Source organism: Phyllobates terribilis, unplaced genomic scaffold (assembly GCF_046119375.1).
Source record: "Phyllobates terribilis strain yellow unplaced genomic scaffold, ASM4611937v1 Scaffold_10__3_contigs__length_209671492, whole genome shotgun sequence".
In the NCBI taxonomy this organism is placed as follows: domain Eukaryota; kingdom Metazoa; phylum Chordata; class Amphibia; order Anura; family Dendrobatidae; genus Phyllobates; species Phyllobates terribilis.
This window is the reverse complement of record NW_027362770.1, coordinates 167,133,699-167,161,033: the sequence shown is the minus strand read 5'-3', so window position 1 is coordinate 167,161,033 and position 27,335 is coordinate 167,133,699. Positions and strand designations below refer to the sequence as shown.

Sequence of the window (27,335 nt, the reverse complement as noted above, 5' to 3'; positions counted from 1 at the left end):
TTGTGGTCAGATAGAGGGAGAGGTGAGTTAGAGAGGATAGACAGGGAGGAGAGGCTGGTGAAGATGAGGTCCAGTGTGTGGCCATTTTTGTGAGTGGGGGCTGAAAACCATTGAGCAAGGCCGAAGGAGGAAGTGAGGGATAGACGCTTAGAGACAGCTGAGAGGGAAGTTTCGATGGGGATGTTGAAGTCACCCATGATGATAGCGGGGATGTCAGCGGAATGGAAGTGAAGGAGCCAGGTGGTGAAGTGGTTGAAGAAAGTGGTGGCTGGCTCTGGGGGGCAGCAAATGACTGCCAGTTGGAGGTTGGAGGGGGAGTAGATGCGCACAGAATACACCTCTAAAGAGGGGAGAGCAGTGGGTGGCAGTGGGATTTGGGTGAATGATCTGACAGGAGAAAACCTACTCCTCCACCATGCTTGTCGCTGGGGCGGGTGGTGTGAGATAGGTGGAATCCAACGTACGAAAGTGCAGCTGGAGAGGCCGTGTCAGAGGGGGTGATCCAGGATTCTGTGATGCCGAAGAAGGAAAGTAATGAAAAGATCATGGATGTAGGAAAGTTTGTTGCTGACGAAGTGAGCGTTCCATAGAGCTCCTGTTTGTGGGACTAGAGAAGCAGGGGCTGGGTGGATGGGTATAAGGTTCGAAAGGTTGCAAGAGTTTGTGATGAGAGGTAGAAGTGACTGTGGGGATGTAGTGAAGAGGGCTAGGATTTGGAGAGATATTGCCGGCAGTCAGAAGGAGCAGGGAAAGTGTTAGCTGGTGGGAGCAGGAGAGGACATGAGGTGGCTATCTGTGCTTAGAGATGCAGGATTGTATGTTGAGGAATAGTTCTGAGGAGGAGGTGAGGAGGATGGGGAGGATGGAGAGAGAGATGAAGAGTTCATTACTAGTAGGGATTAGGGGGGTTAGTAGAAAGTGGAGGACTATAGGGGAGAGTGAAAACAAATAGAAACATTGTTTACTTTGCCTGGGTATCCCGTTCCCTTCAGGTCTAATTCAGTGTCACACTTGTCTGATCCACACTGGCAGATCACGTCAACAGACTGAGTACTCACAATATATGTGCCAGCAAATGCATCCAGGTGGAGCAGACGGGAGAGACCTCCGACCCATGCAGGATATACACACATGGTCAAAATTGTTGGTACCCCTCGTTTAATGAAAGAAAAACCCACAATGGTCACAGAAATAACTTGAATCTGACAAAAGTAATAATAAATTAAAATCTATGAAAATGAAAGTCAGACATTTTTTTTCAACCCTGCTTCCACATAAGTTTTAAAAACATTAAACATTAAACAGGAGGTGGAGGAGGTGAGCTGTGACATCACCTATTGTAAATAAGTTAATATAAGAGCACCATCATTTCTGTCCAGGCCTATTTCATGAGTTGTTGTTTTTTTTTTTTTAATTCTGTGGAAGCAGAAAAGCAATGTCTGACTTTCATTTGTTAATTTTCATAGATTTTTAATAAATTATTACTTTTGTCAGATTCAAGTTATTTCTGTGAACATTCTGGGTTTTTCTTTCATTAAACGAGGGGTACCAACAATTTTGACCACATGTGTATATATGCTGCCTTCCCCCCCAATCCATGTATATATGCTGCCTTCCCCCCCCAATCCATGTATATATGCTGCCTTCCCCCTCAATCCATGTATATATGCTGCCTTCCCCCCCAATCCATGTATATATGCTGCCTTCCCCCCAATCCATGTATATATGCTGCCTTCCTGCCCCAATCCATGTATATGTGCTGCCTTCCCCCCAATCCATGTATATATGCTGCCTCCCCCCCCAATCCATGTATATATGCTGCCTTCCCCCCCCAATCCATGTATATATGCTGCCTTTCCCCCCAATCCATGTATATGTGCTGCCTTCCCCCCAATCCATGTATATATGCTGCCTTCCCCCCCAATCCATGTATATATGCTGCCTTCCCCCCCAATCCATGTATATATGCTGCCTTTCCCCCCAATCCATGTATATGTGCTGCCTTCCCCCCAATCCATGTATATATGCTGCCTTCCCCCCCAATCCATGTATATATGCTGCCTTCCCCCCCAATCCATGTATATATGCTGCCTTTCCCCCCAATCCATGTATATGTGCTGCCTTCCCCCCAATCCATGTATATATGCTGCCTTCCCCCCCAATCCATGTATATATGATGCCTTCCCCCCAATCCATGTATATATGCTGCCTTCCCCCCCCAATCCATGTATATATGCTGCCTTCCCCGCCAATCCATGTATATATGCTGCCTTCCCCCCCAATCCATGTATATATGCTGCCTCCCCCCCCAATCGAAGTATGTATGCTGCCTCCCCCCAATCCATGTATATATGCTGCCTTCCCCCCCCAATCCAAGTATATATGATGCCTTCCCCCTCAATCCATGTATATATGCTGCCTTCCCCCCCCAAACCATGTATATATGCTGCCTCCCCCCATCCTGCTCGCGCCTCTGTTCATCGCATACAAAAAAAATACAAAACATAATAAACATTCCTACTCACCTTCCTTCCTCTCCCGCGCCACGTCCTCTCCTGTAGCCGGCAGCTGAATTCAGCATCCTAGCGATGTCACTGCCATGCGCCCAGTCGTATTTATGCTGATGCTGGCTGCTGGCAGAGTGTATTGCAGCACAGAGTCCTCACCTGTCCTGTACAGCAGCTCAGAGTCCTCACCTGTCCTGTACAGCAGCTCAGAGTCCTCACCTGTCCTGTACAGCAGCTCAGAGTCCTCACCTGTCCTGTACAGCAGCTCAGAGTCCTCACCTGTCCTGTACAGCAGCACAGAGTCCTCACCTGTCCTGTACAGCAGCTCAGAGTCCTCACCTGTCCTGTACAGCAGCTCAGAGTCCTCACCCGCCGGCCCGGTCCAGGTCCAGGAGCGCTAGTGCTGCGGCGATGGCGCGCATGCCCTTAGGGAGGGCTCTGCGTGCCCCCTCTGGCACGCGTGCCATAGGTTCGCCAGCACTGGTCTAGTCTGTTAAAAATATTAATGGTAATATCCAAGATGATTTAGGGTGGTTATGGCTTAATATGTATTATCCCTGCTAGTCTAGTGTGTTGAAAATATTAATGGTAATATAAAAATGCTTTAGGGTGATTATGAGTTAATATGTATTATCCCTGAAGGTCTAGGGTGACAGAGAGGTAAATGATAATATCCATGGTGCTCTAGGATGGTTATGGGTTAATATGTATTATCCCTGGAGGTCTAGGGTGACAGGTTAATGATAATATCCAAGATGATCTAGGGTGGTTATGGGTTAATATGTATTATCCCTGGAGGTCTAGAGTGGTACAGGGGTAGGTAGTAAGATTTAAGGTGATCTGGGGTAGTAAAGGTGTTAATGGTAATATCCAAAGTACTCTGGTTATGGGATCATATGTAATATTCCTGGTGGTCTAGGGTGGTAAAGGAGTTAATTGTAACATCTAATTTTCTCTAGGTTAGCTATGGGATAAGATATATTAGTCCGGGGAGTCCAAAGTGTTACAGTGATTAGTGTTAAGATTCAATGTGCTCTAGGGTAGTTATGGGTTAATATACATTATCCCTGGTGGTCTAGGGTAGTAAAAGGGTTAATGGTAATATTCCAGCTGCTCTAGCGTAGTAATGGATATGCATTATCCCTGGTGGTCTAAGGTGGTAGAAGGGTTAATGGTAATATATAACCTGCTCTAGGGTAGTAATGGATATGCATTATCCCTGGTGGTCTAAGGTGGTAGAAGGGTTAATGGTAATATATAACCTGCTCTAGGGTAGTAATGGATATGCATTATCCCTGGTGGTCTAAGGTGGTGGAAGGGTTAATGGTAATATATAACCTGCTCTAGGGTAGTAATGGATATGCATTATCCCTGGTGGTCTAAGGTGGTAGAAGGGTTAATGGTAATATATAACCTGCTCTAGGGTAGTAATGGATATGCATTATCCCTGGTGGTCTAAGGTGGTAGAAGGGTTAATGGTAATATTCCAGCTGCTCTAGCGTAGTAATGGATATGCATTATCCCTGGTGGTCTAAGGTGGTAGAAGGGTTAATGGTAATATATAACCTGCTCTAGGGTAGTAATGGATATGCATTATCCCTGGTGGTCTAAGGTGGTGGAAGGGTTAATGGTAATATATAACCTGCTCTAGGGTAGTAATGGATATGCATTATCCCTGGTGGTCTAAGGTGGTAGAAGGGTTAATAGTAATATATAACCTGCTCTAGGGTAGTAATGGATATGCATTATCCCTGGTGGTCTAAGGTGGTAGAAGGGTTAATGGTAATATATAACCTGCTCTAGGGTAGTAATGGATATGCATTATCCCTGGTGGTCTAAGGTGGTAGAAGGGTTAATGGTAATATTCCAGCTGCTCTAGCGTAGTAATGGATATGCATTATCCCTGGTGGTCTAAGGTGGTAGAAGGGTTAATGGTAATATATAACCTGCTCTAGGGTAGTAATGGATATGCATTATCCCTGGTGGTCTAAGGTGGTGGAAGGGTTAATGGTAATATATAACCTGCTCTAGGGTAGTAATGGATATGCATTATCCCTGGTGGTCTAAGGTGGTAGAAGGGTTAATAGTAATATATAACCTGCTCTAGGGTAGTAATGGATATGCATTATCCCTGGTGGTCTAAGGTGGTAGAAGGGTTAATGGTAATATATAACCTGCTCTAGGGTAGTAATGGATATTCATTATCCCTGGTGGTCTAAGGTGGTAGAAGGGTTAATGGTAATATATAACCTGCTCTAGGATAGTAATGGATATGCATTATCCCTGGTGGTCTAAGGTGGTAGAAGGGTTAATGGTAATATATAACCTGCTCTAGGGTAGTAATGGATATGTGTCATCCCTGGTGGTCTAAAGTGGTAGAAGGGTTAATGGTAATATCCCAGCTGCTCTAGGGTAGTAATGGATATGCGTCATCCCTGGTGGTCTAAAGTGGTAGAAGGGTTAATGGTAATATCCCAGCTGCTCTAGGGTAGTAATGGATATGCATTATCCCTGGTGGTCTAAGGTGGTAGAAGGGTTAATGGTAATGTCCCAGCTGCTCTAGGGTACTAATGGATATGCGACGTCCCTGGTGGTCTAGAGTGGGTTATCTGTTGTTCTCTACGTTAGTTAAAGGGACATATGTGGCATATCTGATGGTGTAGGATGGTAAAGGAAGTGACAGTAATATCCATCATGCCCTATCATATTTATCTCGGGTGGGATAGTGGTTAGCACCTAGTAGTGCTGTTGCTTCAGGTTGGTGAAGGGGTTAATAGTAGAGAACTTACTCAAATTTAGGCCTCTTTCTTGGGTGAATGATGAAATTCTGTCTGCTTGTAGCCACCACTAGGGGGAGCTCTCTGCACAGTAGGTCAGGGCTTTATAAATTCCTATGCAAAGAGCTCCCCCAGTGGTAACTTCAGGAAGTGAATTCAATTCTGTGTTTTTTGTCACCGATTCTCCTGACCGGTTGAAGTTGGGATCCCCTCTCTAGCGCCACCTCTGGTAATGGTGCTGCAGGACAGTTTTGCAATTGCAATAAGCCTCTTACTAGGTTGTAATTCTTGTTAATGACTCTCAGTTCTCTGTTTTGACCCAGGTGGAATATGAAGGCCTGAAACATGAGATAAAGCGATTCGAGGAGGAGACGGTGCTGCTGAACAGCCAACTGGAAGACGCCATTCGATTGAAGGAGATCTCTGAACATCAGCTGGAAGAGGCCCTGGACACCTTAAAAAATGAGCGGGAGCAGAAAAATAATCTCCGAAAAGAACTGTCCCAATACATCAACATCAACGACAGCATGTACAATAACCACATCAATATTGCGGTGGACGGGCTGAAATACTCTGAGGACGGGGAATCCAACAATGAGGACAAAATGAACGGTCACATCCATCCCCCGCTCGTCAAACTGAACGGCGACTATCGGACTCCTACTGTTCGGAAGGGGGAGTCGCTGCATCCTGTCTCCGATCTTTTCAGCGAGCTGAATATTTCCGAAATGCAAAAACTCAAACAGCAGCTGATCCAGGTGGGTTCTTGAGCCAAGATATGTTTTGACATCAAAGTCACATGATCTTGATGATGTCACACAATTCCAGTGATGTCACACAATTCAAGAGATGTCACGCGATACCAGTGATGTCACATTATTCCAGTGACATCACAAGACTTCAGTGAAGTCACAAGATCCTGGTGATGTCATAAGACTCCAGTGATGTCACAATGATCCGGGTGATGTCACATTGATCCCGGTGATGTCACGTGATCCTGGTGATGTCACAAGACTCCAGTGATGTCACATGATCCCGGTGATGTCACAAGACTCCAGTGATGTCACATGATCCCGGTGATGTCACATGATTTCAGTGATGTCACATGATCCCAATGATGTCACATGATCTCAGTGATATCACATGATGATGGTGTAATATTATCCCTGTTATATCAATTTATAGTGGTGATGTCACAAGACTCTAATAATGTCTCAGTGTCCCCAGTGATGTCACAGTGTACCAGTGATATCACACAATCCCAGTGATATCACACATGATTCTGGTGATGTCACATGACTCCAGTGATGTCACAGTGTCCCAGTGATGTCACATAATCCCATTGATATCACATGATCCTGGTGATGTCACTGTAAGAAAGCACTTGCCGAGAGCTGAAAGATCCAAGAAGACAGTATAGACAATCCTTCTTTGAAGCAGAGGCTGAGCTTTATTAGAGAAGGGCATCAAAGCAGGTACTGAAGTCAGTGAGCTGAAGCACGCGGCCAGGTGTTCAGACGAGTACAACAAAGGTGGGCGTTCTGCCGATGGTCTGGCCATATTCTGGCTATGGTCAGGTCATAGTCTGGCCATTGTCTGGCCATGGTCTGGACATAGTCTGGCAATAGTCTGTCCATGGTCTGGCCACAGTCTGGCTATGGTCAGGTCATAGTCTGGCCATGGTCTGGTCATGGTCTGGACATAGTCTGGCAATGGTCTGGCCATAGTCTGGCAATGTTCTGACCATGGTCTGGTCATAGTCTGGCGATGGTCTGGGCACAGTCTGCTCATAGTCTGGCGATGGTCTGGCCATGGTCTGGACATAGTCTGGCGATGGTCTGGACATAGTCTGGCAATGGTCTGGCCATAGTCTGGCGATGTTCTGACCATGGTCTGGTCATAGTCTGGCGATGGTCTGGCCACAGTCTGCTCATAGTCTGTAGATGGTCTGGCCATGATCTGGTGATGTTCTAGGCATGGTCTGGCCATAGTCTGGCCACGGTCTGGCGATGGTCTGGCCATAGTCTGGCGATGGTCTGGCCATAGTCTGGCGATGGTCTGGCCATAGTCTGGCAATGTTCTGGCCATGGTCTGGACATAGTCTGGCGATATTCTGGCCATGGTCTGGTCATGGTCTGGCGATGGCCTGGCCATGGTCTGGTCATAGTCTGGCGATTGTCTGGCCATAGTCTGGCGATGGTGTGGCCATAGTCTGGCCATGTTCTGGCCATGGTCTGGCGATGGTCTGGACGTAGTCGGGCGATGGTCTGGCCATGGTCTGGACATAGTCTGGCCATGGTCTAGCCATAGTCTGGCGATGGTCTGGCCACAGTCTGCTCATAGTCTGTAGATGGTCTGGCCATGATCTGGTGATGTTCTAGGCATGGTCTGGCCATAGTCTGGCCACGGTCTGGCGATGGTCTGGCCATAGTCTGGCGATGGTCTGGCCATAGTCTGGCGATGGTCTGGCCATAGTCTGGCAATGTTCTGGCCATGGTCTGGACATAGTCTGGCGATATTCTGGCCATGGTCTGGTCATGGTCTGGCGATGGCCTGGCCATGGTCTGGTCATAGTCTGGCGATTGTCTGGCCATAGTCTGGCGATGGTGTGGCCATAGTCTGGCCATGTTCTGGCCATGGTCTGGCGATGGTCTGGACGTAGTCGGGCGATGGTCTGGCCATGGTCTGGACATAGTCTGGCCATGGTCTAGCCATAGTCTGGCGATGGTCTGGCCATAGTCTTTGTTTTTTTTGAACAACCTCTGTCTATAACACAAACAGAAAAGACAACTAAACTGAAATAATATAAAAATAAAGTCCAGAGTAGGGGATGTGCAAAGAAATAGCCTACTGCGCTGTGAAGGGGCAAAAATCACTAAAAAAGCACAAAAACATAATAATTAGACCCATAATAGTTAAGTCTTTTGATCCATGTCTTCTCTTTTTCTTCTGATGTTATATAATCCCACACGTGATCTTGGTGATGTCACAAGACTCCAGTGATGTCACAGTGTCTCAGTGATGTCACATGAACCTGGTGATGTCACAAGACCTTATGAAAAAAAAAATATATACTAGACAACCCCTTTAAATGTTCATGATTTTTGCAATCTCTGAGTTTAATTTACTTCTTATTTTTGTTTATGAGCAATTTCCATAACAATTCTCAGACTTTTCTGTGCAGACTACAGCTAGTCATAATATCTCCTTGAAATGGGGTCATAACATCAGCACAACAGAAAAAAGGAATAGGAGAAAATAACAGGTCCCAAATACTGTAAATTCTCCGTCAGCAGCCACTTTATGCTGCCAAAATAAAATCCAGCTCAGCTGACTTTTACCCCTGTAGAAGAACTTCTCTGACCCTTCCCACCTCTGGTGATTTCTATCATACCACTAAGGCCTCGTTCACTCCGTGGTTTTGCATCGTACTGACAATGGCACATAGGGCTGATTTACCAAAACTGTTGTTGCAGCAGAATATGGTTCCAAATTGTTGTTCATGGAAACCTCTACGGATCTGTGGATCTCAAATTAGGGCTAAAAGTTATTTCCCTCCCGTGTAAGAGAGTGGCCGGCCAGGGAAAGACAGAAGACACTTGGCATGTACAACGGAGTCTCCCGATTGTGATCCCTGTATGATAGTAGAAATTGGTGACAAAGATTGTAACATCCCTGGCGGTGTGCTGGCATGGCTTACCACCTCCCACCATGCAAGACCACCATTTTACCTATCATTCCAGGCTGCACACTTTGCTCCAGTACATGCTGTGTGTATGTCTCTTGTCTGATTTCTTAGGGCGGCGGCGCTGTTACTGCCTGATTCTTAAACTTACAGTGTGCGCAGTCCTAATGCCTCCCCAGCCTATTGCTGTAAGTCACTGGATACTTAAACCCCCTCCACCCAGTAGGAGGTGCCTGAGCAATACTTTCATTCAGTATGTTCTGTGCAACTGAGTTGGCAGGTCCTGTCCTGTATCTTGTCTGTTTCCGCCCCTGGGGGCTGTATACCCAGGCCTGTTACCTGTATCTGTGACTTCTAGTCTGTCTCCGCCACCCTGGGGGCTGAGTTCCCAGGCTCGATCTTGTATCTTGTTCCTGGTTCAGTTCCTGTCTGAACTGTGTCCTAGCCCGTTACCTGTTTCTCTCTATGTCCAAACCTCCCCTTTTCCTGCAGTGTCTGAACCTGCACCTAACTCCAACTCGTTGTCTCTGAACTTCTGTTTGTGAGTTTTGTGTACACTCGCTACTTCATTGTAAGTACCTTGTGTGTATCTGGTTCTGCTTGTTCACCGCACCTGCGGTTTTGCTCTGCTCTGCTTGTTCATTGCACCGGCGGTTTCGCTCTGCTCTGCTTGTTCACCGCACCTGTGGTTTCGCTCTGCTCTGCTTGTTCACCGCACCTGCGGTTTTACTCTGCTCTGCTTGTTCACCGCACCTGCGGTTTCACTCTGCTCTGCCCGTTCACCGCACCTGCGGTTTCGCTCTGCTCTGCTTGTTCACCGCACCTGTGGTTTCGCTCTGCTCTGCTTGTTCACCGCACCTGCGGTTTTGCTCTGCTCTGCTTGTTCACCGCACCTGCGGTTTCGCTCTGCTCAGCTTGTTCACTGCACCTACGGGTTTTGCTCTGCTCAGCTTGTTCACCGCACCTACGGGTTTTGCTCTGCTCTGCTTGTTTACCGCACCTGCGGGTTTTGCTCTGCTCTGCTTGTCTACCGCACCTGCGGGTTTTGCTCTGCTCTGCTTGTTTACCGCACCTGCGTGTTTTGCTCTGCTCTGCTTGTCTACCGCACCTGCGGGTTTTGCTCTGCTCTGCTTGTTCACCGCACCTGCGGTTTTGCTCTGCTCTGCTTGTTCACCGCACCTGCAGTTTCGCTCTGCTTGTTCACCACACCGGCGGTTTCGCTCTGCTCTGCTTGTTCACCGCACCTGCGGTTTCGCTCTGCGCAGCTTGTTCACCGCACCTACGGGTTTTGCTCTGCTCTGCTTGTTTACCGCACCTGCGGGTTTTGCTCAGCTCTACTTGTCTACCGAACCTGCGGGTTTTACTCTGCTCTGCTTGTTTACCGCACCTGCGTGTTTTGCTCTGTTCTGCTTGTCTACCGCACCTGTGGGTTTTGCTCTGCTCTGCTTGTCTACCGCATCTGCGGGTTTTGCTCTGCTCTGCTTGTCTACCGCATCTGCGGGTTTTGCTCTGCTCTGCTTGTCTACCGCATCTGCGGGTTTTGCTCTGCTCTGCTTGTCTACCGCACCTGCGGGTTTTGCTCTGCTCTGCTTGTCTACCGCACCTGCGGGTTTTGCTCTGCTCTGCTTGTCTACCGCAGTTGCGGGTTTTGCTCTACTCTGCTTGTCTACCGCACCTGCGGGTTTTGCTTTGCTCCGCTTGTCTACCGCACCTGCGGCTCCGTTCATGTATCCCAGCCTGTACTGGTCCCTATCCTGTCTACGTTTCTACCTGCCAGTACCCGCCTGTCTGCATGCCAGCCGTGCCTGCCAGTGCCCACGTGTCTGCATACCAGCCGTGCCTGTCAATACCCACCTGTCTGCATACCTGCCGTGCCTGCCAGTACCCACCTGTCTATATGCCAGTCTAACCTGCCTGTTCCTGCATTCCCCGGTGTGGGTCAACAGCTGTGACCGGGGTCTGACCTGGAGTACCACCTGGTCCCTCTGCTCGGTTCCTCCCTGGTTCACTGAGTCGACTGAGCCGACGTGCGACCTTGGTCGGACCGGGTTGATACTTAGTCACGCCCCTCCAGGCACTGCTCGATTCATGGTCCAGTGGGATCAATAATCATGCTCATGACAGTCAGTCCGGACGTGTGCGTAACAAAGATGACCAATGGAAATGTGGCAAGACAGAAGAACTTATAATTACGGGTCGTATCAGACTACTTAAAAGGAACCAGTCATCAGGCCAAGAGTGGCCAGTGTTTTAATTGTTTTTTAAAGGTCTTCTGCTATCAATTTGGCAAGGCAACTCTTTGACACTAGACTGTCTTGTGTGTTTTTCAAAAGATTTTTATACAACGTAGAATTCGTTTCTGGTAAGAGCTTGATCATGTATCCACTACGACTTCAACACTGTCTTCCCATCACATCATCACTTCAATGTATGCAAAGGGTCTGGATCAGGGTGGACATTCAAGATCCCAACAGGGACAGGGTTGGATACAGGGATGCCTGTTTATAATTGTGCCTGCTCTGAAAATCTCTGAACCCGGGTAGAGGATAGGGCAAGAAATTCATTACAGTTTCTCTTGAAATGGCCCCCTCTGTCACAGTTGTAGCATGTCTTTTTTGGTCTCGTACATTGCAACCATAACGGTTGCCTGTGATTTTCTTTGTTTTTCTTGTGATTCTCTTCTATTTCCTTTAGTATTGTCAATGTCTGTTGTAATTCCACTTGGAAGCATTCTGGCCTTAGACACATCCTCTCTTGCCTAAGAGCAACACATAACCCATTTATGAAACAATTCTTAAAAAGGCCCTTATGCCTTGCTGTTTCTAGGTTATGGCTCGGGTCATCAAATGCCTATCAAGATCCTGATGAATAGTCTTCACTACATGGGTTCCTGTTTCCACTCTCTTAGATACACAATTACCCAAGACGTTCATAAACTCACACACTGACACAACCGTCTACTTTTGTCCCCTCTTTTGGGACCGTACACTGCTATATTTGCCTGAATGTTAGGCTCACTAGGTGAGGTGGATCATCAAAGCCTAAGGTCCAGGTGTGCACACAGGCTACAGGTGTCAATACAGCAGGCAGTTGAGGCATGCAGAAAACAGGTAGCAAAGGTACAGGAGACCGCAGACAGATAGGAGTCCCAAAACAGGTAGCAGAAGTCCTGGAGACCGCAGACAGACAGCTAAGGTCTTGGAAACCGCTGACAGGTAGCAGAGGTCTTGTAAGACTGGGAGCAGGTAGCAAAGATCCTGGAAGCTGCTGGCGGACAGGAGACATCCTGGAAGTTGCCGGTAAACAGAAGACTGGGTACAGGTAGCAGAAGTCCTGGAAGCCATAAGCGGACAGGAGACGTCCTGGAAGTTGTAGGCGGACAGGAGACGTCCTGGAAGTTGTAGGCGGACAGGAGACGTCCTGGAAGTTTCAGGTGGACAACAGGACCGGGAGCAGGTAGCAGAGGTCCTGAAAGACCACAGATGAACAGGAGACATCCTGGAAGACCAAGGCAGACATAAGACCAGGAACAGGTAGCAGATGTCCTGGAAGACTGGGAACAGGTAGCAGTGCACTGACAAAGTAAAAGTCTTAATATCAAGATACAGGTGTGTGTCTTAGTAGGCTTTACATAGGCCTAGGTATATGATCACATCCATCGGAGTAAGCCAGGCTACATGAAAAGTCTGACGTTAGAGCCCAAGAGAGTTTAGTGGACCGGGGTGATGGTAGCAGAGCTCGGACCCAGGACAGGTGTGTTAACAATGAAGAAGGGTACTCCCCTAGCTTCTTGTATAAGGCCTGCCCAAGTTGCTTCATATGGGTCCTATCTTTCCGAAAAAAACTTGTGGTCCTTTAGTGTACCTGGCAGAGTCCCCACTATTGAGATCTGCTTTGAGGAGGACCACCTGGTTTGAGATATCTGATCTTCCAAACCTCATGTGCAGCCACTGGAAATATTCTCCTAAGATCTTTCGAAGGGAACCCATAAAAAGTCATCCCCCCTCAGAAGGGTTGCCACCAGATGTGAGAGATATTAACATACATGTGTGAACATAATTGTTACATCTTCACCATTTTGGGTACATCATCTTGCCTCCTAATTTTGTTTTTGACATACTTCCTTCCTATTCTTTGTTCTAGTTTTGTCAACTTTTTTACCTTATGTTTGTCCTAATTTCGAAGAGCACAGAACACTCAAAACCGCAGGTTCTGCAGCAGGAAGTGCTGCCAAGACAAACATCAGAAAATACATTTTAGGGAAGGAGATTCTAGGTATTACTTAGATCATACTCTAGATTTAATTAATGAGCGTTAATGTAATAATTAATCAATAAGTACATGTAACAAATAGAGTTTTCCGATTGGACAAGGCAATTTTGAGTTCTTCTTTCTTATCACATTTCCATTGGTTATCTTAGTCACCATTTTCTAAAGAGATCTCAACCGCCACCAACGGTCACCACCTGCCGGTGTTTTCGAAAGTTTGAAATCTTTTTGAAATTCTAGAGCAACAACTTTAAAAAAAAACAGTTTTTGTTGCCTGTGGCAACCAATTAAAAGCACAGCTTTTTAGAATTTTTTGGAAAAATTATGTATGTAGTTTTATTATTTTTTCTTTTTTACTGCATTTTTTTTGCAATTTTGTAGATTGTTGCTTTTTTTTTTCAAAATTATAGCAGGCTTTATAAATAGTGTTTTTTTTTTACCAGTTTGTGGCATTTTTCTTGAAAGAATTTTTTTTTTCTCTTGTGTGTTTTGCAGTTTTTGGCTGCGATTCCTTGAGGAATATGGAAATTGCATGATCTATGAATCACATGATCTTTAATGACAAAAAATATAATTTAAAAAAACACATTTTATTTAAAACACACACTGCTTTTTTTTTTGGTCGCTTTTTTTCCACTGTGTCTTTTTTCATATATGTAGCATGCTTTAGATATAACTTTTTTTTTTTATAACTTTGGGGCTGTTTACTTGCCAAAATTAAAACATTAATTTTTATTTTTCATTTATAAAAAAAATAAAGAATAAATTAATTGAAAACATATATTATACTCCTTGGTGCCATTTTCGACAGAACAGTGTATGAGGAATCTTGAAATCACATGTTCTGTGAATGACATGGCTTGTAATGTAAAATATGGAATTAAGAAAAAAGGTTCCCAAAAGTCACAGATAAAGTGCGAGAAGAAAAACGCTCATAAAAACCCATTTTTTCATGCATTTTATAGGTCAAAAAAGTATGTTTGAAAGTTGCCTTTCAATTGTAGAAGATGCGGGTATGCTGCGCTACTGGCCGGTATGAAATAAAGTCCATTCATAGAGTCCAGGGTATAGTGAATGATTGCGGTTTTATTCTCAACGCGTTTTGAACTATCTATAACTTCAGGAGAAACCACAGAGAGTTGCCAGTGACAGTTTTCATAATTGAGGCCCATTTTTGTTACATGTTTCCAATGATTTCTAGTGTAAAAAATAGGGACCATCTGAAATTGGAACCAGTCAGGAAATGGTCTCGGTGAAGAACGTAGTGTGAAGAGGCTTGTCTGACACATGGCTCCCTGTCTAGCAGTAAAAAAGTCTAATACTTATGAATGCTGATTCAGAACTTTCACATGAAACTTAAAGAAGTATTCCGATGTCGGACATTTATGCCATATCCACATCTATCTTAAAAATGTTGTTTAGAGTCTTTCAGGGCACCTTTTACAAAGTATCATGTCAGTGATTTTTGACTGTGGTTGTTAGAAAAATGTGGGTAAAAGGTCCCATATGCAGTCTGTCATGGTGAGGAGAGGGCCTGTTTGACATTGAGATTTCTTTGGGTTGGTGGTGGTTTATGAGACCATATACAATAAAAACAATATCATACTATCATAGAAACATTAGTCCTACCTGTCTTAGACCTACAAGTTATCCAACATTTCTAAGGCCGGTGTCACACATACGTGCCCAAGAACAAACCATGATCAAAAGACCGGTCGCGGGCCTCCCGACCCAAAGTCAACAGCTCCATTGGCATATATGAGGTTGTGGGCAGTCCTTACATTACAGTAAAAATGGAGGTCCCAAGCCTCGGAGGTCGCATATGCACACTTGGGACCCCTGTTCTTGTTATCGGTGGAGGTTCCTGTGGTCCGAAGTGTAAAATAAGCAGAAACAGCACAACTATGGTGAAGTTTACGACCGCTTACTACAAAGTCCAATTAAAGGTATCGCTCAATCAGATTTACGACCTTTGGATATACATAGTGGACTCCTAAGTGAAACGTCAGCAGCCATTATCTTCTCTTTGCAGCATAAACGCTCAGCAGTATTTTATTGTCTATTCCTGTGTCTGCCAAAACCGAGCTCCAGTCTAGAGGATCAGGAACCTTACTCATTAAGGGAAGGAAAATACTAGACCCATATGTGTGTTTTATTTAGCAGAATTTTCCGTTTAAACCATTTATTACCCATGGTGGTCGACATTCTATGTAGCTCTCTTAGGGCGCCATGCACATAGGTTTATTTTCAGGGGTTATTTTTCTAGTACGGTATTTTATAGTAGCTCTTAGTAATTAGTAGGTGAATCTCAAAATGAAAAACACTGACATTCATTTTTAATGTTGAGTAGTTAAATATTTACTGTCGTTTTTTAACAAATGTTGCGTAAATCTATTGTACAAGCAGAGATAAAAAAAACTTCTTTCTCAACTTATGAGCCTCTTCTCTTCCCTCCTGCCCCCCGGAACTTATCACCCACTCTGAAATCTGCTGCTCTGTTCATTTCTTCTCCTTTTCCTCACAATTCTGTAGACTTCAATAGGCAGCTGTAACCTGATCCCTCAGTAAGTTGAAAGTTTGTCCTGATCAAAATAAGACAGGCTTTCAACTTACTGAGGGATCAGGTTACAGCTGCCTTTTGAAGTCTGTGGAATTGGAAGGGGAAGGAGGAGGAATGAACAGAATGAGAGAGAGAGAAGCATAGAGACATACACTGGCTGTGCTGCAAGTTTTTTTTTATCTAACTCAAGAGCTGGATTCACAGCTACTCTGGTCAATAGTGATATATAATGTCCTACATGCTGCTGCCGACGACGATTCTGAACAAGTGGTACATACATAGAGGGGAGCAGAATTAGACATTATTGCAGATAGTTTCTACCCACTAGCTCAAAGACGACTGATAGATAAACTGGGGAAAAATGCAAGATATAAGTTGTCAAGGAACATAACAGGGGAATCACACAGATCCCACCGCTGCCACTAACATGTCGGAACAACAGGGAGATCCCACAAATATCTCCCCATCATTACCAGGTAATCACAAACCAACACTCTGCCACCTCCAATCCTCAGGTCAATTACGAAATTGACTGACCAGTGATGGCCGAAGCCACAGCTGTTTCTTCTACTAGGCCGGTTAGTGGGGAACTCACAGTGAGCGTATAGTATATACACATCCAATTCCAACGCATGGATTATATATATAAAATATACCCTGGTATAGTCACTGGCAAACTCCACAATAACAAAAGGAACTAGCTGCCACAACCAATTGTTTATACAGGCCGATTGGACACCCCTAACAGATAGTGTATTCCTTCAGGAGTGCGGTTTATAGAGCAAGAGGAATGAAACGATTAAATTTTAGATATTTAATACGAAAAGTAGTAAGTGTTTATAAAAATATACAAATATGCTAGAAAATGGACAAAACAATACAGTATATACAACTACATAAAGTAAAAAGGCTAAACAGAAGAAATGTACTAAACCTGATGTCGCAGGATGAGCTCTCACTCTTATGAGGGCGATCATTTTTGGGGTAACGGTACAGAACTACAGCAACTGTATCTCCCAGGACTGACAGTGATTATAGTTTGGTATTTGCTATTATTAACACAAGTCACGCCCACATACCCCCCCTTTGGTGACTTATAAAAGGGCTAGTCATGGGCTATGGGATCCCCAGCTTTCACAGTATCTTTGCCCCTGGAGGTCCCAGGCAGTAGATATAAATCCCATATTTCCTATTACGATTTTATCTTTATATAGATGGGAAACATGACATAGATATTGTCATCCATCTGACCAATATTATTATTATTATTTATTATTATAGCGCCATTTATTCCATGGCGCTTTACATGTGAAAAAGGGGTATAATACAAGAACAATTACAATAGTCTTGAACACAATGTGACAGCGACTGGTACAGGAGGAGCGAGGACCCTGCCCGCGAGGGCTCACAATCTACAAGATTAATTTAGAGGTGCTATCGCGACCGCCTAGTGATGTCAGACAACGCGTTGCGTTCGCCTCTTCATATCTGTCCTGCCTATGAAGTTCATAAAAAACTCAATATTCATAATTTGAAAAGGAGGACAAAGGAATTTAAAGTAGTCTACTTGCCTCTCTGGTCACTGTGAGGTTAAAGATGATAGGTTATCTCCACCAGCCATAAATCTGTTGTCTCCCAAATCCTCTGTCAGCCCTGCATGGTGTGTGATCCATTAAATAACCAACTTTAATTATCTGTTTGCAGGAGGGGGAGGTAGAGGTCCCAGCTCAAAACAAGGGTCATATGGAGGTCATAGTTCTAGATTTTGCTTGAATGGTCGTTTATGAGAACTTATGAGATGGTTTATCTTAAGTCATATGACACAAGTCATATAGTGGCCAGAAATTGTTTTATTCCCTAGCGGGTGACCTGTAAATAAAAGATTATAACCAAAAAAACTGCAAGAAGCTATGCAGCACTAAGTCAGCATGTAAAATACCAGGAGGCAAGAACCTGAGACGTTCCAAACTACCCCAACCTGGAGAGCGAAAGTCGTAGAATATTTACTGTACTTGCGTATTTTAATACAACTCAAATCATGTGTTTTTGTTTGCAGGTGGAACGGGAGAAGGCAATTCTTCTGACCAACCTGCAAGAGTCTCAGACTCAGCTGGAACATACGAAAGGAGCCTTAACGGAGCAACACGAGCGGGTCCATCGACTGACAGAACATGTGAACACAATGAGGAGGCTTCACAGTGGCAAAGAGCAGGACTCAGATAAAGCTAAAGTTTCGGAAGATGAGACCCATGACTACGAAGTGGATATCAATGGATTGGAGATCTTGGAGTGTAAATATAAAGTAGCTGTGACCGAGGTGATAGACCTCAAAGCTGAACTCAAAGCCTTAAAAGAAAAATACAATAAACATATAGAGAGCTACACGGATGAGAAGTCAAAGTTGGACTTGAGAATCCAGATGTATAACGAGCAAGTAACGGGTCTCGAGAGGGCGAGTAAGGAGAGTGGAGAAAAGCTATTTCTTATGGAGAAGGAGCTTTATATTATGACTTCTATCGCAAATGAAACCCATAATACCCTTAATACAGCTCAAGATGAACTAGTAACTTTTAGCGAAGAACTGGCCCAACTCTACCACCATGTTTGTCTATGTAACAATGAGACACCAAATAGAGTTATGTTGGACTACTATAGGCAAAGTAAGGTGACTCGTAGTGGAAGTTTGAAAGGTCCTGATGACCCTCGAGGACTTCTATCACCAAGGCTAGTTAGGAGAGGCATGGCTTCTCCAGTCGAGGCGAGAAGTCCATGTGAACCAGTACCAAAAGATAGCATAGACTCCAGCAAAGAGCCAACCCTTCAAAAGTCTGCTACTGTATCCCCTGTCATCACTGCCCCTCCATCCTCCCCGGTATTGGACTCTAGTGATATTCGTAAAGAGCCAATGAACATATACAACCTCAATGCCATTATCAGGGATCAAATCAAACACTTGCAGAAGGCTGTGGACAGATCCTTACAGCTGTCACGTCAGCGCGCCGCAGCTAGAGAACTAGTGCCCATGATTGATAAAGACAAAGAAGCCTTAATGGAGGAGATTCTCAAACTGAAGTCTCTGCTTAGTACCAAACGGGAGCAAATTGCAACCCTTAGAGCTGTATTAAAAGCGAACAAACAGGTAATATGTCCAGCATCACCCTCATGTTTCTCAAAACCATAGAATACAGATGGGTCCTTCCTCACCTTTCCTCTTGACTGGACGTATCCTGAGCTGAGGGTCATGAGATGACAAGTTTTGAAAGAAACACTTTTTTTGCGATATTCTGTTGGGAGATGTTTATATTATATGGGTTTATGTGTGGCCACCCAGGGGTTGCAATATGACATTAAATTTGGTTAAAAAAATTTGGTAAAGTATTGCAGTCCTACAAAATTTGTAGAAAGGTAAGAGTGGACACATCTATACATAAATCAGTGTTTTTTATTGCGTTGGGTCAGTTTTAATGTAATACCACCATCGTATAGGGTTTGTATTTGGGCTGCAACCCGGACCTGAACATTGCAAGGTTCTTTGGAGATCTAAGAAGAACAACAGGAGAAATGTCAGGGGTTACAGCTGTAAATGAGCTCTAGAATCAGACCTTATTACCTCTCTCGGAAACTTGTGGGCTTGGTCCTCAACTCTTCTTGAGGACCACACCCCCTTGACTAAACAAAACTAGATTTATATACTGAGAAGGAGGGTCCATATCTCATGAACAAAGAGTTGCAGGAATAAAAGAAAACTATCTCCAGATTCAGGAGATCAGCAGAAGTTTTCGCCAGGTAAAATAAAGTACATATTTATGGAAAGTGACAGGTTCTCTTCAAAGATAACTGAAATCTAAGCCTGAACTTTCTTCACTCTTGCCTCGTCCATATTCTTTTTTTAAGCTTCTATAAAAGATGTGGTTTCCTCTTGTGTAGTAGTTTATCAGGCAGCGTTTAGACCCATGTTGACCTAACTCATCATCGTGGGGACTGCTGTAGAAGAGAGGGTCTCCATTCTGACTTAGAAAGGTCATTCCTGAGCAAGTGACCCTAGAAGGACACGTAGAGAGGTGTTGTCTTCATGGTGGAACCTCGGTGGGGGGGCATCAGAATCACTTTTATACGAGTAATTATGAGATATGTGTCCAGCCGGATTATTTTTGTGTGTTTCAGACTGCAGAAGTTGCACTTGCAAACCTTAAAAATAAGTATGAAAACGAGAAGACGATGGTGACCGAAACCATGATGAAACTACGGAACGAGCTGAAGGCATTGAAAGAAGATGCTGCCACCTTCTCATCACTAAGAGCCATGTTTGCCACCAGGTAACATTGCAAACCAGATGGAGATATAAGACGTAAAGGAAAAGGACAAAGTACGGGCAAAAGAGGCAGTTGTCTCGGAGCATCAACTCCTCGGGGCTTCCACTGCTTGCTCCAGAAAAAAACTAAATTTACATTGTGACTTAGGCTTTGGTATTAGTTAGTTGTGCACTGTTACTATAGTGCTATTATGTGATTATGTGTTTTTAGTATGGCAGTATTATAGTAGTACCATATGGGCACTGAAAGGTGGTACGAAGAGAGCACCAATGTAAAATCTTCTGTAGGGCCAATGGACTATTAAAAATTCTGATGTCTTCTTAAGTGACAGAGGGATCTTTGTGCCCCTACAAACACCAGGGCTCCGGTGAGACTGATATTTGTGAAATATGACCTTGCATTTTTTAAGTATCGCACGAGTAAACGAAGAAGAAGAAAGGAAGAGACAGACTCAATCTAAAAAACAAAGTTCAATCTAATTTTAAATTTTTTACTGTAAGAGAATGATCCGGCCCACAGACCGCTAGGTTTGTAATTGACTCTTATTGGATGTAATAGCTTCTTTGGCTTCTGAAGCGCTGATTTATATCGTTCCATCCGGTTTATTGGGTTTGCTTGTCTCTTTCGTCTGTAGATCTTCCTGTTATGTGTTGTCTCTCGAGCTGCTTAGATATTTGCCAGCCGAAAATCAATCCACATAACAGAAAGAATTTCATCCCGCTGAAAATGCCAATAGCTAATGACTGCGCTGCTCCATTATTGTACAAACAGACACCGACGCCTTTCAAGACCATTTTCAGGTGTTTTTAAGTCATTTAAAAGGAGTTCTCCACATTAAGGTCAAATAACATTTTGTAAAAAAAAAAAAAAGGTTGAAATAGTTTATTTCACAATTCCTTGAGTTTTCCTTCCCTATGCAGTTCAGTTTTTTAATTAGATTTCTGGGAAATCTTTAGGACAACCAATTTTGCCTCCGTTAGGGCTTCCAAGGGTGGTCACTCGGGCTTTCCTAAGGTTTCTTCTCTGTTCAGTTCTTGAGGGTTTAGTTTCTTAGCTTAAGTTATTTGAAACCTTGATGGCTACTAATATGGCCTCAATTAGAACTTCCATGTGATGGTCTCCAAGGATCCTACAAAATAAATATTCATACACCTAGACTTATACCAGCTGCCTCATTGCTACAGATGACTATTCCTGGCACCTGGTAGGGCTTTACAATGTTACTTGACTCATAGAGTTAAGCTAGGCAAATGTCAAGACCTTCTGATTTGGAGGACCCATTACTGTATGGGTAAAATTATGTTCATGCTGATATTCGACGTTCCTCTTGGAGCCTCCATCAGCCTCCACTTTTAATGTCAAGAATAGCGCAGTTTGCGGCAGTGTTCTTTTTGCCTTATGTTGCTCATCTCATAGCCTCACAAGGTCAGTACCAGGCTAACCTGAGGCCTACAGAGATTGGAGAAGCTATTACTATAGGGGTCACGCTTTCTTCACACATTTGAGCTTCCATTTGGAGCCTCCTTCAGCAGCTCAACCACTTTTGATGTCAAGAATAGCGCAGCGTACAGCACTATTCTTGTTTCCACATTGTAGAGCAGTGTTTCTCAACTCCAGTCCACAGGACCCCCAACAGATCAGGTTTTTAGGATCTCCTTAGGATTGAACAGGTGAGAGAACCTGTGGCATTTTTGGTGCCTTGATAATAATTCCATCACATGTGCAATACTAAGGAGATCCTGAAAACCTGATCTGTTGGGAGTCCTGAGGAGTGGAGTTGAGAAACACTGTTGTAGAGGCTTCACAAGGTTGCTCTACTTATAGCCTCACATGGTCAACACCAGTAACAGGCTAACCTGGGAGGTTGCCAGGGCTTCTTGAGTTTTGAGGAACCAATACTATAAGGATAAGGCTATGTTCACACTGCCATTGGCACTTCCGTTTGGAGGCCCCATCCACAGGTCAACCACTTTAAATTTCAATGGCAAAACCTTCATAGAACCCCCTACAAGGCAAAAGGGTCAATTTCAACATTTGGATTTGTCGAAAGATAGATCCAGCATGACATTTTGGCTTCCCATTATAAATGGAAGACCTGATCCAGTTGTGAACAGAACTCAAACATGCTCTATGCTTGTGAAGCCAACGGTGGGGTAGACATTGAGTAATGTCACCCGATGGCCAAACATACCATTAGCGCCAGTTCTGAGTGAGGACATTGTAACGCTCCTATTAACTAGTGGTGAAGTACATTTGTTTAGGCATGACCCTACCATCAACATCTTCACTGCTCTGTCTCAGTAGACACCACAAAGTTTCTCTAGTTTCCTTCTCGAATGTCTGCATGTAATTATATCTTCTCTAGAAGGAAGAAGACCTAAAACTGTCATCTCTTTTCTTCTTTTCTACCTTTTTTTCCTGAGCAGATGTGATGAGTATGTGACGCAGCTGGATGAAATGCAGAGGCAGCTGGCGGCCGCAGAGGATGAGAAGAAGACTTTGAATTCGCTGTTGAGGATGGCGATCCAGCAGAAGCTCGCACTCACACAGAGGCTGGAAGACCTGGAGTTTGATCACGAGCAATCCTGGCGTACCAAAGGCAAGATGGCAAAAGGCAAGATCGGTAGCCCCAAAGTAAGTCTAGAGCAATCCGCAAGCACAACACCTCTTTACCCCTTAATGTATAGCCACTTTTCCCTCAAGCCAACCACACTGAATGCCAATGTCGTTGATATGAAGGGGTCTCTATCTAGCCGTCATACCAAACCAGTGGCAGATAAAGAGTAACACTAGCCGATGAGGGCAGTCTATAGTCTCCTCAATATCTCTAAGTTTGTACAACCATCCATCTATCATTTATTGTCATCATTGTGTACCTGGTTGTGTGTTTTATGTGCCTTGTTGGATGTAGGCTCAATGATGGGTGCACCTAATGGCACTACCACTTTCATGCAAGCAAAAAGTTACCAGTTTCCGAGCCGCACAAGATCTGGTATGGTTGACACCTCCATTTTTTTTTTTTTTTTTTGCCTGCACTAGTTTTTTTTTAGTTTTTCATGGTCGGATCTACCTAAAGTGCTACCACCTTAAAAGAAAAATATCAATGGTCCCTACTGTCTAGACGATTAATCAAGACACCCAAGTAGCTTCTATCTGGGGATAAGTGGTTTACTAATGGATCCAAGCAGTGTATTAGAATCTGGGACAAAAATATAAAAAAAATGTTTTTCGAGGGATAGGCTACAGCTGAGAGTCCCTGCAAAGTCTTATCTGACTTGTCAAGAAGGTTCTAATGGAAGGTTTTACCAGTGGTAAAAATCTCATGGTTATTCTTGCTTTAAGACCTTAAAGTGATTGAGCCATCAGAAAATGACCTATTGTTTAAATCAGGTTTTTGTGTTAAATGTTTTTCATATTAGAATATGTTTTAAAATAAAAATTATAAATATTTTTTAGACTCATACTTCATGTTCTTTACAGAAGACTTTTCAGAAGTCTCATTATCATCACAGACAATGAGATGTAACACCTGATAAGGATTGAACCACTTGGTGAAGGTAGATTTCCTTGCAATGGAGGAACAAAGGAGACTCAAATAGTTCACACTCAAGACTGGTGTCTGACAGCTTTATTTATGCAAAATTAGATCAATGCATTTCAATGGAAACTTCATAAGTCACAAACATAAAGTCTATACATTTCTATGAGCTTATTCCTTATCAGCACAGACTGGACTGCTTATGACGCACACGGTTCTGTTGATAATTTTTTGGAATCGGCAGGTGGTAAATACTCAGGGTATGGTAACACCACTAAATGTCTTCTTCTATATTGCTCACTATTCAAAAACAAAAAGGAGTCTTCAGCCAAAGTCTTTAAAATGGCTGCTGATACTGTAGATTACACAGGATCCACTATTCGCAATAGATGATGTCACAGCTCACCTCCTCCTCCTCCTGTACAATGACTGATAACACCTTTATATACAGAGGATAACACAGGATCCACCATTCACAATAGGTGATGTCACAGCTCACCTCCTCCTCCTCCTGTACAATGACTGATAACACCTTTATATACAGAAGATAACACAGGATCCACCATTCACAATAGGTGATGTCACAGCTCACCTCCTCCCTCCCTGTACAATGACTGATAACTCCTCCATATACAGTAGATAACACAGGATCCACCATTCACAATAGGTGATGTCACAGCTCACCTCCCCCTCCTGTACAATGACTGATAACACCTCTATATACAGTAGATAACACAGGATCCATCATTCACAATAGGTGATGACACAGCTCACCTCCTCCTCCTCCTGTACAATGACTGATAACACCTCTATATACAATAGATAACACAGGATCCACCATTCACAATAGGTGATGTCACAGCTCACCTCCTCCTCCTGTACAATGACTGATAACACCTCTATGTACAGCAGATAACACAGTATCCACCATTCACAATAGGTGATATCACAGCTCACCTCCTCCTCCTCCTGTACAATGACTGATAACACCTCTATATACAGTAGATAACACAGTATCCACCATTCACAATAGGTGATGTCACAGCTCACCTCCTCCTCCTCCTGTACAATGACTGATAACACCTCTATATACAGTAGATAACACAGTATCCACCATTCACAATAGGTGATGTCACAGCTCACCTCCTCCTCCTCCTGTACAATGACTGATAACACCTCTATATACAATAGATAACACAGGATCCACCATTCACAATAGGTGATGTCACAGCTCACCTCCTCCTCCTGTACAATGACTGATAACACCTCTATATACAGCAGATAACACAGTATCCACCATTCACAATAGGTGATATCACAGCTCACCTCCTCCTCCTCCTGTACAATGACTGATAACACCTCTATATACAGTAGATAACACAGTATCCACCATTCACAATAGGTGATGTCACAGCTCACCTCCTCCTCCTCCTGTACAATGACTGATAACACCTCTATATACAGTAGATAACACAGTATCCACCATTCACAATAGGTGATGTCACAGCTCACCTCCTCCTCCTCCTGTACAATGACTGGTAACACCTCTATATACAGTAGATAACACAGGATCCACTATTTACAATAGGTGATGTCACAGCTCACCTCCTCCTCCTGTACAATGACTGATAACACCTCTATATACAGTAGATAACACAGGATCCACCATTCACAATAGGTGATGTCACAGCTCATTTCCTCCTCCTGTACAATGACTGATAACACCTCTATATACAGTAGATAACACAGGATCCACCATTCACAATAGGTGATGTCGCAGCTCACCTCCTCCTCCTGTACAATGACTGATAACACCTCTATATACAGTAGATAACACAGGATCCACCATTCACAATAGGTGATGTCACAGCTCATTTCCTCCTCCTCTATGCTATGAAGAATCAAACAGCAAGACACACGCACCAGGGTTGTCTTTCTGGAAGTCTCGTTTATTATGGGATATTCTCATCTTTTACCGGATTTTGATGGCGGAAAGAATTTAGAAAAATAGTGCACAATGTCTTGGCAGAAATACTAGTAAAACAATGGCTTGTCAGAGATAATGACTTTGATATGATGGATTAGGTTTGAGGAACCAGATTTGACGCTACAGATGTCAAATAAATCAACATAAACTCACTAAACAGTTTGTCCTTAACAGAATTCTTGGAAAAAACAGAGGAAATAAAGAAAGGAATGCTAATGTAGAAAATAACCAGATATAAAGGTTATTTTCTGATATATTCTGGACAGCAGATTTTAACAATTTCTTTAACAACTCCCTTTATTTTGTCATCTTGTCTATCTTTTCCCTAAATCCTTTCCCTGCCTACTTTGTTAGGTCTGCAAGATAACCCTACATCACAGAATACAAGGCTAACCCTATGTACAGTCCTGCTGAGTATCCATTCAGATTAAACTTGTTGCCAGGACCTTCTATCCCTTCTGTCCCTGTTTCCACCACTACTTTGTTATAGGAAGGGTAATATGTGGATATATTATACTAGATGGTGGCCCGATTCTAACGCATCGGGTATTCTAGAATATGTATGCGGCCGACCGGGCACAATCAGCAGAGCGGTATTTAAATTTGGCGCCAAAATCGCTGATTGGTCGAGGCCGGCAACCGCGACCAATTAGCAAAGCAGTGTTAAAATTTGACGCCTATATCGCAGATTGGTCACGGCCGGCGGTCGCGACTAATCAGCAGAGCGGAGTTTAAATTTGGCGCCAATAATGCTGATTGGTCGCGGCCAGCGAACGCGACCAATCATCAGAGCGGGGTTTAAATTTGGCGGCAATAATGCTGATTGGTTGCGGCCGGCGGTCGCGACCAATCAGCAGAGCGTCATTTAAATTTGGGGCCAATAATGGTAATTGGTCACGGCCGCGACTAATCAGCAGAGCAGTGTTTAAATTTGTCGCCAATAATGCTGGTTATTCGTGACCGGTAACCGCGACCAATGAGCAGAGCGGTGTTTAAATATGGCGCCAATATCGCTGATTGGTCGCAGCCGGCCACCACGACCAATCAGCGAAGCGGTGTTTAAATTTGGCGCCAATATCGCTGATTGGTCACGGCCGGTGGTTGCTACTAATCAGCAGAGCGGTGTTTAAATTTGGCGCCAATATTGCTGATTGGTCGCGGCCGGAGACCGCGACTAATCAGCAGAGCGGGGTTTAAATTTGGCGCCAATACTGCTTATTGGTCGCGGCCGGCGACCGCGACCAATCAGCAGAGCGGTGTTTCAAATTGGCACCAAAATCGCTGATTGGTCGCGGCCAGCCACCGCAACCAATCAGCAGAGCGGCGTTTAAATTTGCCGCCCATCTCGCTGATTGGTCGCGATCGGTCACCGCGACCAATCAGCAGAGCGGCGCTTAAATTTGCCGCCGATATTGCTGATTGGTCGCGGTGGCCGGCCGCGACCAATTAGCAGAGCGGCGTTTAAATTTGCAGCCTATTTCGCTGATTGGTCGCGGCCGGCGACCGCGACCAATCAGCAGAGCGGCGTTTAAATTTGCCGCCGATATCGCTGATTGGTCGCGGTGGCCGGCCGCGACCAATCAGCAGAGCGGCATTTAAATTTGCTGCCCATCTCGCTGATTGGTCGCGGTGGCCGGCCGCGATTAATCAGCAGAGCGGCGTTTAAATTTGCCGCCCATCTCGATCATTGGTCGCGGCC

General features: G+C 44.3%; 1 protein-coding gene across 9 annotated transcripts in view; it reads left to right on the top strand.

Annotated features, from left to right (window-relative positions):
- BICD1 (BICD cargo adaptor 1) overlaps nt 1–27,335 on the top strand; it is a 296,972-nt gene that overhangs the window by 126,933 nt on the left and 142,704 nt on the right. For all 9 annotated transcript variants that reach the window (XM_073650094.1, XM_073650100.1, XM_073650093.1 and 6 more), the window contains exons 4-7: nt 5,608–6,042; nt 17,855–18,937; nt 19,963–20,114; nt 22,538–22,745. In XM_073650094.1, coding sequence (XP_073506195.1) covers nt 5,608–6,042; nt 17,855–18,937; nt 19,963–20,114; nt 22,538–22,745 — 1,878 coding nt within the window. The remainder of the gene's footprint in view (nt 1–5,607; nt 6,043–17,854; nt 18,938–19,962; nt 20,115–22,537; nt 22,746–27,335) is intronic.